The following is a 13144-nucleotide window of genomic DNA, read 5'->3' as shown; positions in this document are numbered from 1 at the left end:
TGAGGGGGCTGGACCAGATATTTGAGATTTCTTAGCTCTACAATTTTCTGAAAGTAAGGGTTACCACTGAATCTTTGCCTGTAATTTAAAGTGAGAGAAGTTTTACAAGGAGCAAATTGTTACGGGGGTCTGGATGTGCTAAAGATCTGCTTCAGGTTCTAAATTTCCATGTGCTAGGGGGCTTTTAAAATGGATTTTGGTGGCTTATGAAACTGTACACAGTAGAGTGAGACAAAACACTACCTAAAAGTGGGTGAACAAAATCAGGGCAAAGGGAAACTAAAGATAGAAAAGTACAATTAGTACTGAGATTACAAACAAAATGAGGCCCATGATCTGTCTTGTTCTTTGAGAATGTGGATGTTAGTAGCTACATTTTCTTCATTTTTTTCTTCCCCACTGAAAATTTTAAGCTACACCCAGGTAAAAGTGAAGGCATCTCAAAGCCAATAGAGATGTCTGCACATTCTGCAGCAAAATTTTTGTTGTGGTGGTCTCAATCTTTATTTGTTCTCTGAACACCATTTCCATCAGCCAACCTATACACCCTTTTGCAAGGTGTTATGAATTGAGCCCCCACTGTTATATCCACAAAAAAGAAACAATCAGACCCTGTAGTTGAATTTGATCGCTACATTGGAGATAGTGTGGTTTCACAGGAATAATATCTTATAACATTGATAGCCCTATGATCAAGTCTTAAAAACATCTAAGGAATGGGTGGTTACATGAAAATTATTGCATCAGGAATTTGTGGAAAGCATTTTGAGTAAATACAGTGCTGTTAAATTAAGTGGATTTTAACATTTAATGAAATTGCCAGATTATTTTTATGCCAATATTTAATGTTTTATCCACACTAGAGAGAGATGAATAATGGTAATACAAACATTTTAGTTCTTCAGAAATAGAGGAAGGGTTAAGCTAGTTTTGTGTATTTTCTATGCAACTTATTCTAAAATATGTTACTTTTTTTTTTTTTTTTAGCACCCCAGATACTCGCCCAGCTGGTCTGGAAGAGGCTGATCAGCCACCATTGCCTGGAGAACAAGGAATTAACTTGGATAACTCAGGCCCTAAACTGCCAGAATTTTCAAACCGGCCACCAGGTGATAAAATGTTAGCTAGATTATACACTTATCACATGTGCATGTGGCATTACAAGGCTTCATTGTCTTCGAGGAAACAATAGTATTTTATCTGCTAACTAGTCTACTTCAGTGATTTAATGTGTCTCGCCTTGGTATTGAGTAAAAATTTCAGATATAACTTTTGAAGGCACATACACACATTCTATTCAAATTTGTCTTTGTTATTTTAAGTCCTCATAAAATCGGACTGAAATGGGGTTGGGCACGATGGCTCATCCACCTGTAATCCCAGCACGTTGGGAGGCCAAGGTGAGCAGATTGCTTGAGCCCAAGTGTTCAAGACCAGCCTGGGCAACATGGTGAAACTTTGTCTCTACAAAATTTTTTTTTAAATTAGCCGGGTATGGTGACACACACCTACAGTCCCAACTACTCAGGAGGCTGAGGTGGGAGTATCACCTGAGCCCAGGAAATTGAAGTTGCAGTGAGCCATGATCATGCCACTGCACTCCAGCCTGGGCTACAGGAGTGAGACCCTGTCTCAAAAAAAAAAAAAAAACCCTGAAATGTGAAGTGCCTCTTTATTCTTGTCAATGTCAAGGTTCTAGTTGGCATCAGAACAGGATAAGATTAAATGGAGAGATGATTTCACTCTAATCCTGCTTACCTGCCTTTCCTGCAGCGTTTCTTCCTGGGGCTTTTTCAAAGCAGGGAACTACCAGGGTTTAAAACAAGGTGATCTTTTTTATAGAAGTTTCATTATTGAGTCTTTAAAATATAAAAAAGATATAAAGAAAAGAGACACCCATTTTTCTGCCACGTAGGTTAATAATTTATAATAAATAGGACCAATATTGGAAGTCCCCTTTGTTGTACCCTCTCTGATTATAAAATAATACTATCCTTTAAATGTTGAAAAATTATGTCAACAATGGAAAAGCTCCTAAAACTAATTCATTCAAACATGGATATTATAGAACCAAAGCCAGCTGCCACAATATCTCTAAACCTAGTTATCTTGGCCTGAGCAATGACTTGTAACTTTATTCCCCTATGACACGGTTGAGAATGCACAACCCTTCACACTTAGGCTACTCTCTCCTGTATGTACAGAGGGTATGTTTTGTTTCTTCCTCACTAGTTATTTCAGCTCCTTTTTGGCATGAAAATGAGAGTGACATTATTTTAGGAATAAACTTTAATCTACCCCTGATTTATGTATTTTAAAAGTGAATCCAAACAAAAAGCTAAATCCATCATTATATCAATATTTTGTGTTATTTATTACAAATTGTTTGGGCATATCACACTTCCCATCAGTGAGATGCAGCGGCATAGCTGAGACTGGGTGGTCATCAGTCTTTGGGGAATATGTCCAGAAGGCATTGAGAACAGGAACATGCCTTCTTGCCTCAGACACATCTGAGGCAACTCTTCTATATTATATGAATCCCAGGGTCTTTGTATACATTTATTGCCTTCTTTCTGCAAACTGGGGACCTGCAGGCTGAATTTGGCCTATAATGGGTTTGAGTTGCTATGCAGTGTCTTAAACAAAAGTCTGAATTTAAATGCCTTTAAAGAGGGCATCTGCTCTGCAGTTTGGCATTGTTGACAGGACTCTTGCTATCTTATACCAGTCCACTTCTATTCTCTACTACCTGCCTGACCCCTAAAGGCATAGGAGTTTGCATTCCCTGAGTAATAAATTTGGTTTGTGACTGTGTTATGGGCACTGTGTGTGTCCTGGCTTTCCCTCTTCACCATTCTGTCACATCAACCCCAATCTATCTTATCATTAGTGCCTTTTGGACTGCTGCCTCCAGCTTCTAGACTCTGTAGCAGCCATGCCCTTAACTGTTACCTTTGAGAGGCTGCTGTATTGTCTATGCTGTCCTCTTTGGTATTTACTGTCTGGTGGGCTGATTTTAAAGATAAAAGGCATCCATGTCATAGCCCTGACATCAACAGGCTTTTGCAGAAATTATGATTTTCTTAATGTGGGAACCCCAGACTGAATGTGAAAAATAGGAACCTGCTATATTTGACTATATAGTCTAAAGGACAATTGAACCATAGAAATGCCATCTGTTATTGGCTTTATAAAGGTCAAGAAGGTACTCGGGCCTAAAATAAAAAAGGATTTTTAAAAAAATCTTCAAAACTGGATTCTACACATTGTATTTGTTGATACCATGGAAATCTTTGGCCAGAAGACATTAATTAGCTATTGAGTACTGAGTCTGACCCACAAAATTTGGTAGCTGCTCTATGAAAATGTTGAGTCAGCATTTCTTTTGACCGCCAGAGCCAATTGCTCTTATTCCTACACCTTCTTAAAACCTCCCCAATGTACTCTTCATGCAACAATGGAATAAATCTAGTTTGTGGAACTGGAATTGTATCCCACATGTGCACAGCTGTATGCCCACTTTTTCCCACAGAACTACCGTTATTCTTGGTTTGCGTATCTTTTTTTTTTTTTTTTGAAATGGAATTTTGCTCTTGTTGCCCAGGCTGGAGTGCAGTGGCGCAATCTTGGCTCACCACAACCTCTGCCTCCCGGGTTCAAGCGATTCTCCTGCCTCAGCCTCCCAAGTAGCTGGGATTACAGGCATGCGCTACTATGCCCAGCTAATTTTGTATTTTTAGTAGAGACGGGGTTTCACCATGTTGGTCAGGCTGGTCTCGAACTCCTAACCTCAGGTGATCTGCCCGCCTCGGCCTCCCAAAGTGCTGGGATTACAGGCATGAGCCACCGCGCCTGGCCAGTTTGTGTAACTTTTTATCTTTTCTGATTGTGAGGTTTTGGTTCTAAAATGCCAAGTAAAATCTTCACAAAAAAGAGAATAATTTGAGATGTTGCCCTCTGCATATCTAGAAGACATTGTCCTTCAGGGTTCTTTTTCCAGAATTATTTTTTATTCCTGAGGGCTATGCTTCCGCCTTCCTTATTCTCCAACTGTGGATTCATGGAAAATATTTCTCCAAATAGAGATTTGCATGTAAGAAAGTTAAGTGCAAATTAATATCCATAAAAACTTCAGTGCCCTAATTTTATTTTCAATGTGTATATCAGCTTCCATTAACTCCTACTGTTTATTAAACTGATTTACATCTGAAGGGCAATTTTAATTCAGTTGGTTTCCCCCAAAGGATTAATCCTGAAGGATGCGGCATAGTGTATGGAGCCAATGAATTGGAATAATTTTAAATTTCTCTTTCTTAAGGAACTGAATTCTAGAATTTTATATTTTACTTCTGTTGAAAGAATAAAAAGGCTGTCTTCAATGCTGTTATTTTCAATAAAACCACATCTTTAAAAAAATTATTCCTATGCTAACAGAAGAAGTGAATCCTAAATGCTTTACTTCATTCACAAGTACATTGAAATATTGATTATGACTACATGAGATCTGAATCTTGGGTAGACAGGCACTTGCTGTTGATGGAGTTTTTATCATTTCATCTGAATGTTTGGCTGGTATAGACACAGCCATTTTCAGTGCATAGCACAGAAAATCAGGCTCTTAGTACAGTCATGGCTCATTCAGACCCTACACACCAAGGAGCTCCAGGTTTTTTGATGCTTTGCTTTTTGCTTCCTTAAGCACTGTGCCCCTTTTGCTTATGTCAAGTAATGAGGGGCTGCCCCCTGCCCCAGGAGTGGGCATGCCTGAGCTGTTTGTGCATAGTCTGTGCCACCTAGATGAGTATTGCTTGGCTATACTCTAAAGGTAGCAACATTTTCTTGCTGAAAAATCTAACTTCCCTGATTTGGGGGGCTTGTTTTAGGTTATCCTTCTCAACCAGTTGAACAGAGGCCACTTCAGCAGATGCCTCCTCAACTCATGCAGCATGTGGCACCCCCACCACAGCCACCACAGCAGCAGCCACAGCCACAACTGCCTCAGCAGCAGCAGCCACCACCTCCCAGTCAGCCACAGTCTCAGCAGCAGCAGCAGCAGCAGCAGCAACAAATGATGATGATGCTCATGATGCAGCAGGATCCCAAATCAGTTAGGCTTCCAGTCTCTCAAAGTGTCCATCCTCCAAGGGCCCCCCTGAACCCCGACTCCCAGAGAATGCCCATGCAACAGAGTGGCAGTGTGCCTGTCATGGTCAGTCTGCAAGGACCTGCCTCCGTGCCACCATCACCTGATAAACAAAGAATGCCAATGCCTGTGAATACTCCTTTGGGAAGCAATTCAAGGAAAATGGTCTATCAGGAGAGCCCGCAGAATCCTTCCAGCTCGCCACTGGCGGAGATGGCCTCGCTCCCTGAAGCAAGTGGCAGTGAAGCACCATCTGTCCCAGGAGGCCCAAACAACATGCCTTCACATGTAGTACTTCCCCAGAATCAGTTAATGATGACAGGGCCAAAACCTGGACCATCGCCCCTTTCAGCAACTCAAGGTGCAACTCCCCAGCAACCCCCTGTAAATTCTCTGCCCAGCTCTCATGGCCACCACTTTCCAAATGTGGCCGCGCCAACCCAGACATCTAGGCCCAAAACACCAAACAGAGCCAGCCCCAGACCCTATTATCCTCAGACACCCAACAACCGCCCTCCCAGCACAGAACCTTCAGAAATCAGTCTGTCACCAGAAAGACTCAATGCTTCCATAGCAGGACTCTTCCCTCCACAGATTAATATTCCTTTACCTCCTAGGCCAAATTTAAACAGGGGCTTTGATCAACAAGGCCTAAATCCAACAACTTTGAAGGCCATCGGGCAAGCACCTTCAAATCTTACCATGAATCCTTCCAATTTTGCTGCCCCACAAACTCACAAATTAGATTCTGTGGTAGTGAATTCTGGAAAGCAGTCTAATTCTGGAGCAACAAAACGGGCAAGTCCAAGCAACAGTCGCAGGTCTAGTCCTGGGGCCAGTAGGAAAACCACTCCAAGCCCCGGGAGGCAAAATTCAAAAGCCCCTAAACTTACTCTGGCCTCTCAGACAAATGCAGCCCTGTTGCAGAATGTGGAGTTGCCGAGAAATGTATTGGTCAGTCCCGCTCCTCTGGCCAATCCCCCTGTACCTGGGAGCTTTCCTAACAACAGTGGGCTGAATCCTCAGAATCCTACTGTGTCTGTGGCTGCAGTTGGGGGTGTTGTTGAGGATAACAAGGAGAGCTTGAATGTGCCTCAGGACAGTGATTGCCAGAATTCCCAGGGTAGGAAGGAACAGGTAAACATTGAACTAAAAGCAGTCCCTGCCCAAGAAGTTAAAATGGTTGTCCCTGAAGATCAATCCAAAAAGGATGGGCAGCCTTCGGATCCTAACAAACTTCCCAGTGTCGAAGAGAACAAAAATTTGGTGTCTCCTGCTATGAGGGAAGCACCAACATCGTTAAGTCAACTTCTTGACAACTCTGGAGCTCCCAATGTGACGATTAAACCCCCTGGGCTTACAGATCTGGAAGTAACACCTCCAGTAGTTTCTGGGGAGGACCTCAAAAAAGCATCTGTCATTCCCACACTGCAGGATCTGTCTTCTTCTAAAGAACCCTCTAATTCCCTAAACTTACCTCACAGTAATGAGCCGTGTTCAACCCTTGGGCATCCCGAATTGAGTGAGGTCAGTTCTAACGTTGCACCAAGCATCCCTCCAGTAATGTCAAGACCTGTTAGCTCTTCCTCCATTTCCACTCCTTTGCCCCCAAATCAAATAACTGTATTTGTCACTTCCAATCCCATCACAACTTCAGCTAATACATCAGCAGCTTTGCCAACTCACTTGCAGTCTGCATTGATGTCAACAGTTGTCACAATGCCCAATGTGGGTAGCAAGGTTATGGTTTCTGAGGGACAGTCAGCTGCTCAGTCTAATGCCCGGCCTCAGTTCATTACACCTGTCTTTATCAATTCATCCTCAATAATTCAGGTTATGAAAGGATCACAGCCAAGCACAATTCCTGCAGCCCCACTGACAACCAACTCTGGCCTGATGCCGCCCTCTGTTGCAGTTGTTGGCCCTTTACACATACCTCAGAACATAAAGTTTTCTTCTGCTCCTGTACCGCCTAATGCTCCCTCCAGTAGTCCTGCTCCAAACATCCAGACAGGTCGACCTTTGGTCCTTAGCTCACGAGCCACCCCTGTTCAGCTTCCTTCCCCTCCTTGTACGTCTTCTCCAGTAGTCCCTCCTCATCCCCCTGTCCAGCAAGTGAAAGAATTGAATCCAGATGAGGCTAGCCCTCAGGTGAACACCTCAGCAGATCAGAACACTCTTCCCTCTTCACAGTCAACCACAATGGTTTCTCCCCTTTTGACCAATAGTCCAGGGTCCTCTGTCAACCGGCGAAGCCCAGTCTCGTCTAGTAAGGGCAAAGGAAAAGTGGACAAAATTGGCCAAATTTTGTTGACCAAGGCGTGTAAGAAAGTTACAGGCTCTCTTGAGAAAGGGGAAGAACAATATGGTGCAGATGGAGAGACTGAAGGCCAAGGGCTAGACACCACAGCTCCGGGGCTCGTGGGAACAGAGCAGTTACCCACAGAGCTGGACAGTAAAACCCCAACGCCCCCAGCACCCACTCTGCTAAAAATGACCTCTAGCCCCGTGGGCCCGGGCACTGCCTCAGCAGGACCCAGCTTACCTGGCGGTGCTCTCCCCACCAGTGTACGCTCGATAGTAACCACTCTGGTACCCTCCGAGCTCATCTCTGCCGTAACGACCACAAAAAGCAATCATGGTGGCATAGCATCTGAGCCACTTGCGGGTGGCCTAGTGGAGGAGAAGGTGGGATCCCATCCAGAACTTCTACCCAGCATAGGTATGTACTTGGGGCTTCATCATCTCTTTGTGTCAGTTTTTTGATGACCTAATCCCACAAGAGAAAGCATGACTCGTTTTTTACTTGGAGGAGAGTGGGCTAAATGGAAGTAGTTTTATTTATTGAAAGTACGTTGGAAAATATGCTTTTAAATCCCATGTTAAGTTTGCATTCATTAAAGAGAGCTAAGGGCCGGGTGCGGTGGCTCATGCCTGTAATCCCAACACTTTGGGAGGCCGAGGCGGGCGGATCACTTGAGGTCAGGAGTTCAAGACCAGCCTGGCCAACATGGTGAAACTCCATCTCTACTAAAAATACAAAAATTAGCCAGGCATGATGGCACACACCTGTAATCCCAGCTACTCAGGAGGCTGAGGCAGGAGAATCGCTTGAACCTGGGAGCAGAGGTTGCAGTGAGCCGAGATCACGCCACTGTACTCCAGCCTGGGCAACAGAGCGAGACTCTGTCTCAAAAAAAAACAAAGAGAGCTAAGGCTCTCAAAACAAAGAGCTCCTGAAATAATGACACCTTTCATTTATATAAAAGTTTTTCAATTTACAAGGAAGCATTTTTACATATGTTGTCTTGCATCATCTTTATACCAACCATATCAGATATTCTTAATCCCATTGTATGGGTGAGAAGACTGAAGCTCAAAGAAGTTCAGTGTTTGTTCAGAGTCTATACTGTGAACCTCCCATTTAACACTGTACCTTACGTGTGAACAGCAGCTTCTGCAGATTCTCTTTACCAGGGTGAAGATTTGCTCATGACTTTCAGAACAATGGGTCCTCATTCTCATTGTACTCTATCTCAGGAACCATTCTTTTTTTGTCTGGGCTACTCTAGAGGAGAGCTAGAAGAAAACTGGGTTTCATGATAGTGGACACGGCAGAAACAAAGTGGTCAAGAGCCTGTAGGCTTGGGTTGGTATTATAACACCAGCATTTACCAGCTCTGTGGACTTGGGCAAGTTACCTGACCACTCCAGACTTTGGTTTCCTCCTTTGTAATATGGAACAATAATAGTTGTAAGAATTCAATAAGGTAGTACATATAACATTCTTAGCACAGAACCTAGCATATAATTATTCAATAAGTGGTAAAAATTGTTATTCCCAGTTTTTTTTTTATGTAATCTCTTTGTTGATTGGTGCATTCCATTTGCGTGTATCTAGTTCAGGCTATTTCCTATGTACTGTTAAAATGGGCTAATGATGGAAGCATAGGTGTCCTTACAACCGCCCCTCCTTCCCTTCTTCCCTTCCCCTACATGATTCTCCTCCTGTGAGGCTTAAGTGAAGAAGCTCTATTTCCTCAGAGTGGAGTCAGTCACACACTGCTAGAGCTGAGAAAGACCTTTGCAATATCCTAGGCCAGCTAATTAAGTGCCTATCTTATTTATGCAGCTAAAATGCTTCGAGTGCCTACCACTGAGTGGTAAGCACCCAGGTGGAGAGGCAGAAAGAACACAAGCTTCAGGGTAAGATCAGAGTTCAAATTCTAGCCCACTGGTTACCAGTTACAGTTGATACATTCCTTAACCTCTCCTAAGCCATGTACTTCACTTGTAAAATGGAGATTGTACATTCTACCTCCCAGAATTTAGGATTCTGAGAGAGGACTCAATGAGAAAATTTGTCAAGTGGCCAACACACTGCCTCACACCGAGCTCTGGAAAGGTTATTTCCCCTTCTCTCTGCCTCTTGACCTCAGTGTTAGAGATATGGGGGCAGGATCAAGGCCTTCAAGGAGTTTGCTGCTCTTATAGGAGACAGTCTTCACAAGACTGGGTGCTTATTCTATCTTGTTCTAGTTCTGTTGGTGTAGATGAACCTTAATAATTAAAAGGGAACCTGCTGTAAATTAAGTATATCCTTCACTATTAATTAAATATTTCCACTTCTCCTTTCAGGAGACTTTTCCCTCTGGTATCAAGAGAAAAATGATGAAGTAATTAGAAATTTTTTTTATCTGGATCATATATTATACTAGAGAAATATGTGAGCCTTGAGGAGATGAACCACACTTGGAAAAAGTTCTCAATTTTAGTTAAGAATACTCACTTTGCTTATAAGTGATTATTTCTATTCTTTTTCAAGGGACTTCTGTGCTTTTACTTTGAAAATGTGAGAAATTGGCCAGGCGCAGTGGCTTATGCCTATAATCTCAGCATGTTGAGAGGCTGAGGCAGGTGGATCACTTGAGCCCAGGAGTTTGAGACCATCCCGGGCAACAAGGCAAAACCCTATCTCTACAAAAATATATATATATAAATTAGCCGGGCATGGTGGCATGCACCTGTGGTCCCAGCTACTCAGAAGGCTGAGGCGGGAGGATTGCTTGAACCCACGAGGCGGAGGTTGTGGTGAGCCGAGATCCTGCCATTGTGCTACAGCCTGGGCGACAGAGCAAGTCTGTCTCAGAAGAAAAAGAAAAGGAAATTTGAGAAATGAACACTAAAGTTAAAAGTAGAAGTTAAGATACAGTTTTAAGGTTTATCAGATGAGCATCCAAAATAAATTCTTATACATAAATGCCTAATTTACTGCTTTAATAAGCAGGGAGAAAAATATACAAAATTCACAGTTTCCACAAGAGAGTAAAACGTATTGTCGCAGAGTTTATCTAGGATTTTAGACTGAGGTGTCAAGATGTGACTGTGGCATATCCACGCCATAATCTTTACTGTATCTTCCAGGATGGTTCCCTTCTAGAGTGCATTATGTATTTTATTCCATTCCTTAAGGGCCTAAGTTCTCTGTGTCCTTTGAAGCCTGATTCTGATGTTTCTCCCTTTAATGTGCCTCCAGATTTCTCAACCTAGAATTGCTAACCCTTGCTTTGGACTTTTGTAGTATTTTATACTTTGTGACTCCTTCATATGAAATCAGAGTGCACTCAAGTGCACCACATGTATGTATCTTATCTTTAATACTAGACTGAGTTCCTGATGTGCAAGAGGATGTAGTTTGGTCTCTCAGGGTACCTGGCACAGTGTCTTGCCCCTAGTAAGTTCTTCGCAACTATTTGTTAGATAAGTAAATAACATATGAAATTTATTTATTTATTACGTATGAATTGAATGCCTGCTTTATGCCCATCACTTTTGCTGAGTGCTGTAGAAAAGTACAAAACTATGTGACCATTTCCACTCTCATGGAGTATAGTCTTTAGGGAGTAAGACTAGATTTTTTAAATGCTGAGGGGAATGTATAATTGTACCTCTATGGTTTGGGTTGCCTACTAAGGTATGCTTTGGGACTTTTTCGAGTAGTGTTCAGAACCTGACCCCAAGAAGCAGAAAATATGAGTGCTGTGTTCTTACAGCCATCTCCTTCCCTTATTATTATACATACCAAAAGGAAAAGCTTATACCCCTAAATGGTAGTCATTGGTACTGAGTGTTATGGTAATTAATTTTTTTAGTAAGTCTTAAAATGTACTTGTAATTTCGAGGCCAATTTTGAGTACTGCCCTCTAAGAGTATATTGTTTCAGCAGTTACTTAGCCCTTGATTAGGTTAATGCTTTCTTTTTGTTTAGAAAAGAAAGTAAAAGGTCTGTAATTTTTTTTTCCTTGCCTTAGCCCCGTCGCAGAATTTAGTCTCAAAGGAAACTTCAACCACAGCACTGCAGGCCTCTGTTGCCAGACCAGGTAAGGTGTACTTTGGAAAAACATCTTGGAGTGGGATGGGTTACATGTGAAGGAACTACTGCTGTCCTCAGCATCATGTGTTCTTATGCCAGGAAGTAGCTGGAACTATTTTATCTGTTTGTTTCAGAGCAGACTTTGGTTGAGCAGCAGAGCTTGTGCAGTTCTACTTGAGATTATTTTCCCCCTGACCAGCTTGCTCTCTTATGCATTCATAGTGTCAGCTAAGGAACTCAAGAAGGGAATCTCTGTGCCCATTGTCTGCCACCCAGCCATGGGTTTCTGTTGCAGAGTTTTCCCTGTTCTATGACCCTGGCATCCATGGTTGGCAGCTGAATAACTGGCATATGGTGACTTACGGGGCTGGCAAGCATTAATGCACTTTGTAATTTTATTATCATGACAGTAGTGGAGTCTTGTTCATAGAATCTCTGCCACAATGTGGTAGCCATTCCTCCAGGGAGGCAGAGTCATTTCAGTCATCTCTGGGTGGCATTAAGTTTCTCCCTGTGACCGATATATTGTAAATAGCACAAGGGATGATAGTTCTGGAAGTAGGAGCCCATGGTAATCTGACAAATAACTGCTGTGGGATCAGGGTCAGCTCAGAATACATGAGGATGATGGCAGTAACAGCCCTTGGTTTGCCTTTACACACTGGAGGCAGATGAATATCAGATATGGTACAGTTTAGTCTCGCCTGATTCTTTGTCACTGTAGATCACTGAGGAGTTAAAAAAAAAAAAAAAAAAAAAAAAGGTCTGACTGGTTCCCACAGAGGTAAGAATCTATTGAAACTACAATTCACATACTTGACAAAGTAAGAAAAAAAAAATAGTAGCCATGCTTAATTTTGTGAATCTGAGCCAATAAAAGTAAGGTATAGTTTGTGATTATTTTAAAACCTACTTCAGAATGCTACATCCTATGTGATGGATAGGACTTTCTACTGCGCACTCTGAATAAAATCAGGCCTCTGAAAGTAGTGTGCGAGCAAAAAACATTTCAGTCACCCAGAGTCTTTTTTTTTTTTTTTTTTTTTTTTTTTTGAGACAGAGTCTTGCTTTGTCATCCAGGCTGGAGTGCAGTGGTGCGATCTCTGCTCACTGCAAGCTCTGCCTCCTGGGTTCACACCATTCTCCTGCCTCAGCCTCCCGAGTAGCTGGGACTACAGGTGCCTGCCACCACGCCTGGCTAATTTTTTGTATATTTAGTAGAGACGGGGTTTCATCATGTTAGCCAGGATGGTCTTGATCTCATGACCTCGTGATCCACCTGCCTTAGCCTCCCCAAGTGCTGGGATTACAGGTGTGAGCTACGGCACCCGGCCCAGCCACCCAGATGCTTTCTTTGTTGCCATTGCCCACATGATACCTGACATCATGTTGATATTTGAGAAGGGTAGGAATGGAGCACATTATTTAAAGGAGGGGTCATACAGCAAAACTCATTTTTGGTAAGAAAAGGAGTAACTATAAAGAGAAAGGGAATTCCATTTCCTGCCCCAACCCTACTCTAGAAAATAGGATTTACCATATCATTTTTCCCCCCTTCTCACAGTAATTGGCTGAAGAATCCTGTTCCATTTTGAAGTTTGGTATAAATGAATCTCCTTATCCTT

General features: G+C 42.6%; 1 protein-coding gene across 14 annotated transcripts in view; it reads left to right on the top strand.

Moving 5' to 3' along the window:
- Window positions 1–13144, top strand: part of NCOA6 (nuclear receptor coactivator 6) — a 119066-nt gene that overhangs the window by 83312 nt on the left and 22610 nt on the right. For 9 of the 14 annotated variants that reach the window (XM_074005083.1, XM_065521769.2, XM_074005084.1 and 6 more), the window contains 3 exons: window positions 988–1109; window positions 4887–7868; window positions 11458–11526. In XM_074005083.1, coding sequence (XP_073861184.1) covers window positions 988–1109; window positions 4887–7868; window positions 11458–11526 — 3173 coding nt within the window. The remainder of the gene's footprint in view (window positions 1–987; window positions 1110–4886; window positions 7869–11457; window positions 11527–13144) is intronic. The other 5 variants (XM_074005086.1, XM_074005085.1, XM_065521774.2 and 2 more) reach the window with 2 other exon arrangements.

This window comes from Macaca fascicularis, chromosome 10, assembly GCF_037993035.2.
Source record: "Macaca fascicularis isolate 582-1 chromosome 10, T2T-MFA8v1.1".
Lineage (NCBI taxonomy): Eukaryota > Metazoa > Chordata > Mammalia > Primates > Cercopithecidae > Macaca > Macaca fascicularis.
The sequence above is the reverse complement of the archived record's forward strand: the minus strand, read 5'-3'. Positions and strand labels throughout refer to the sequence as shown.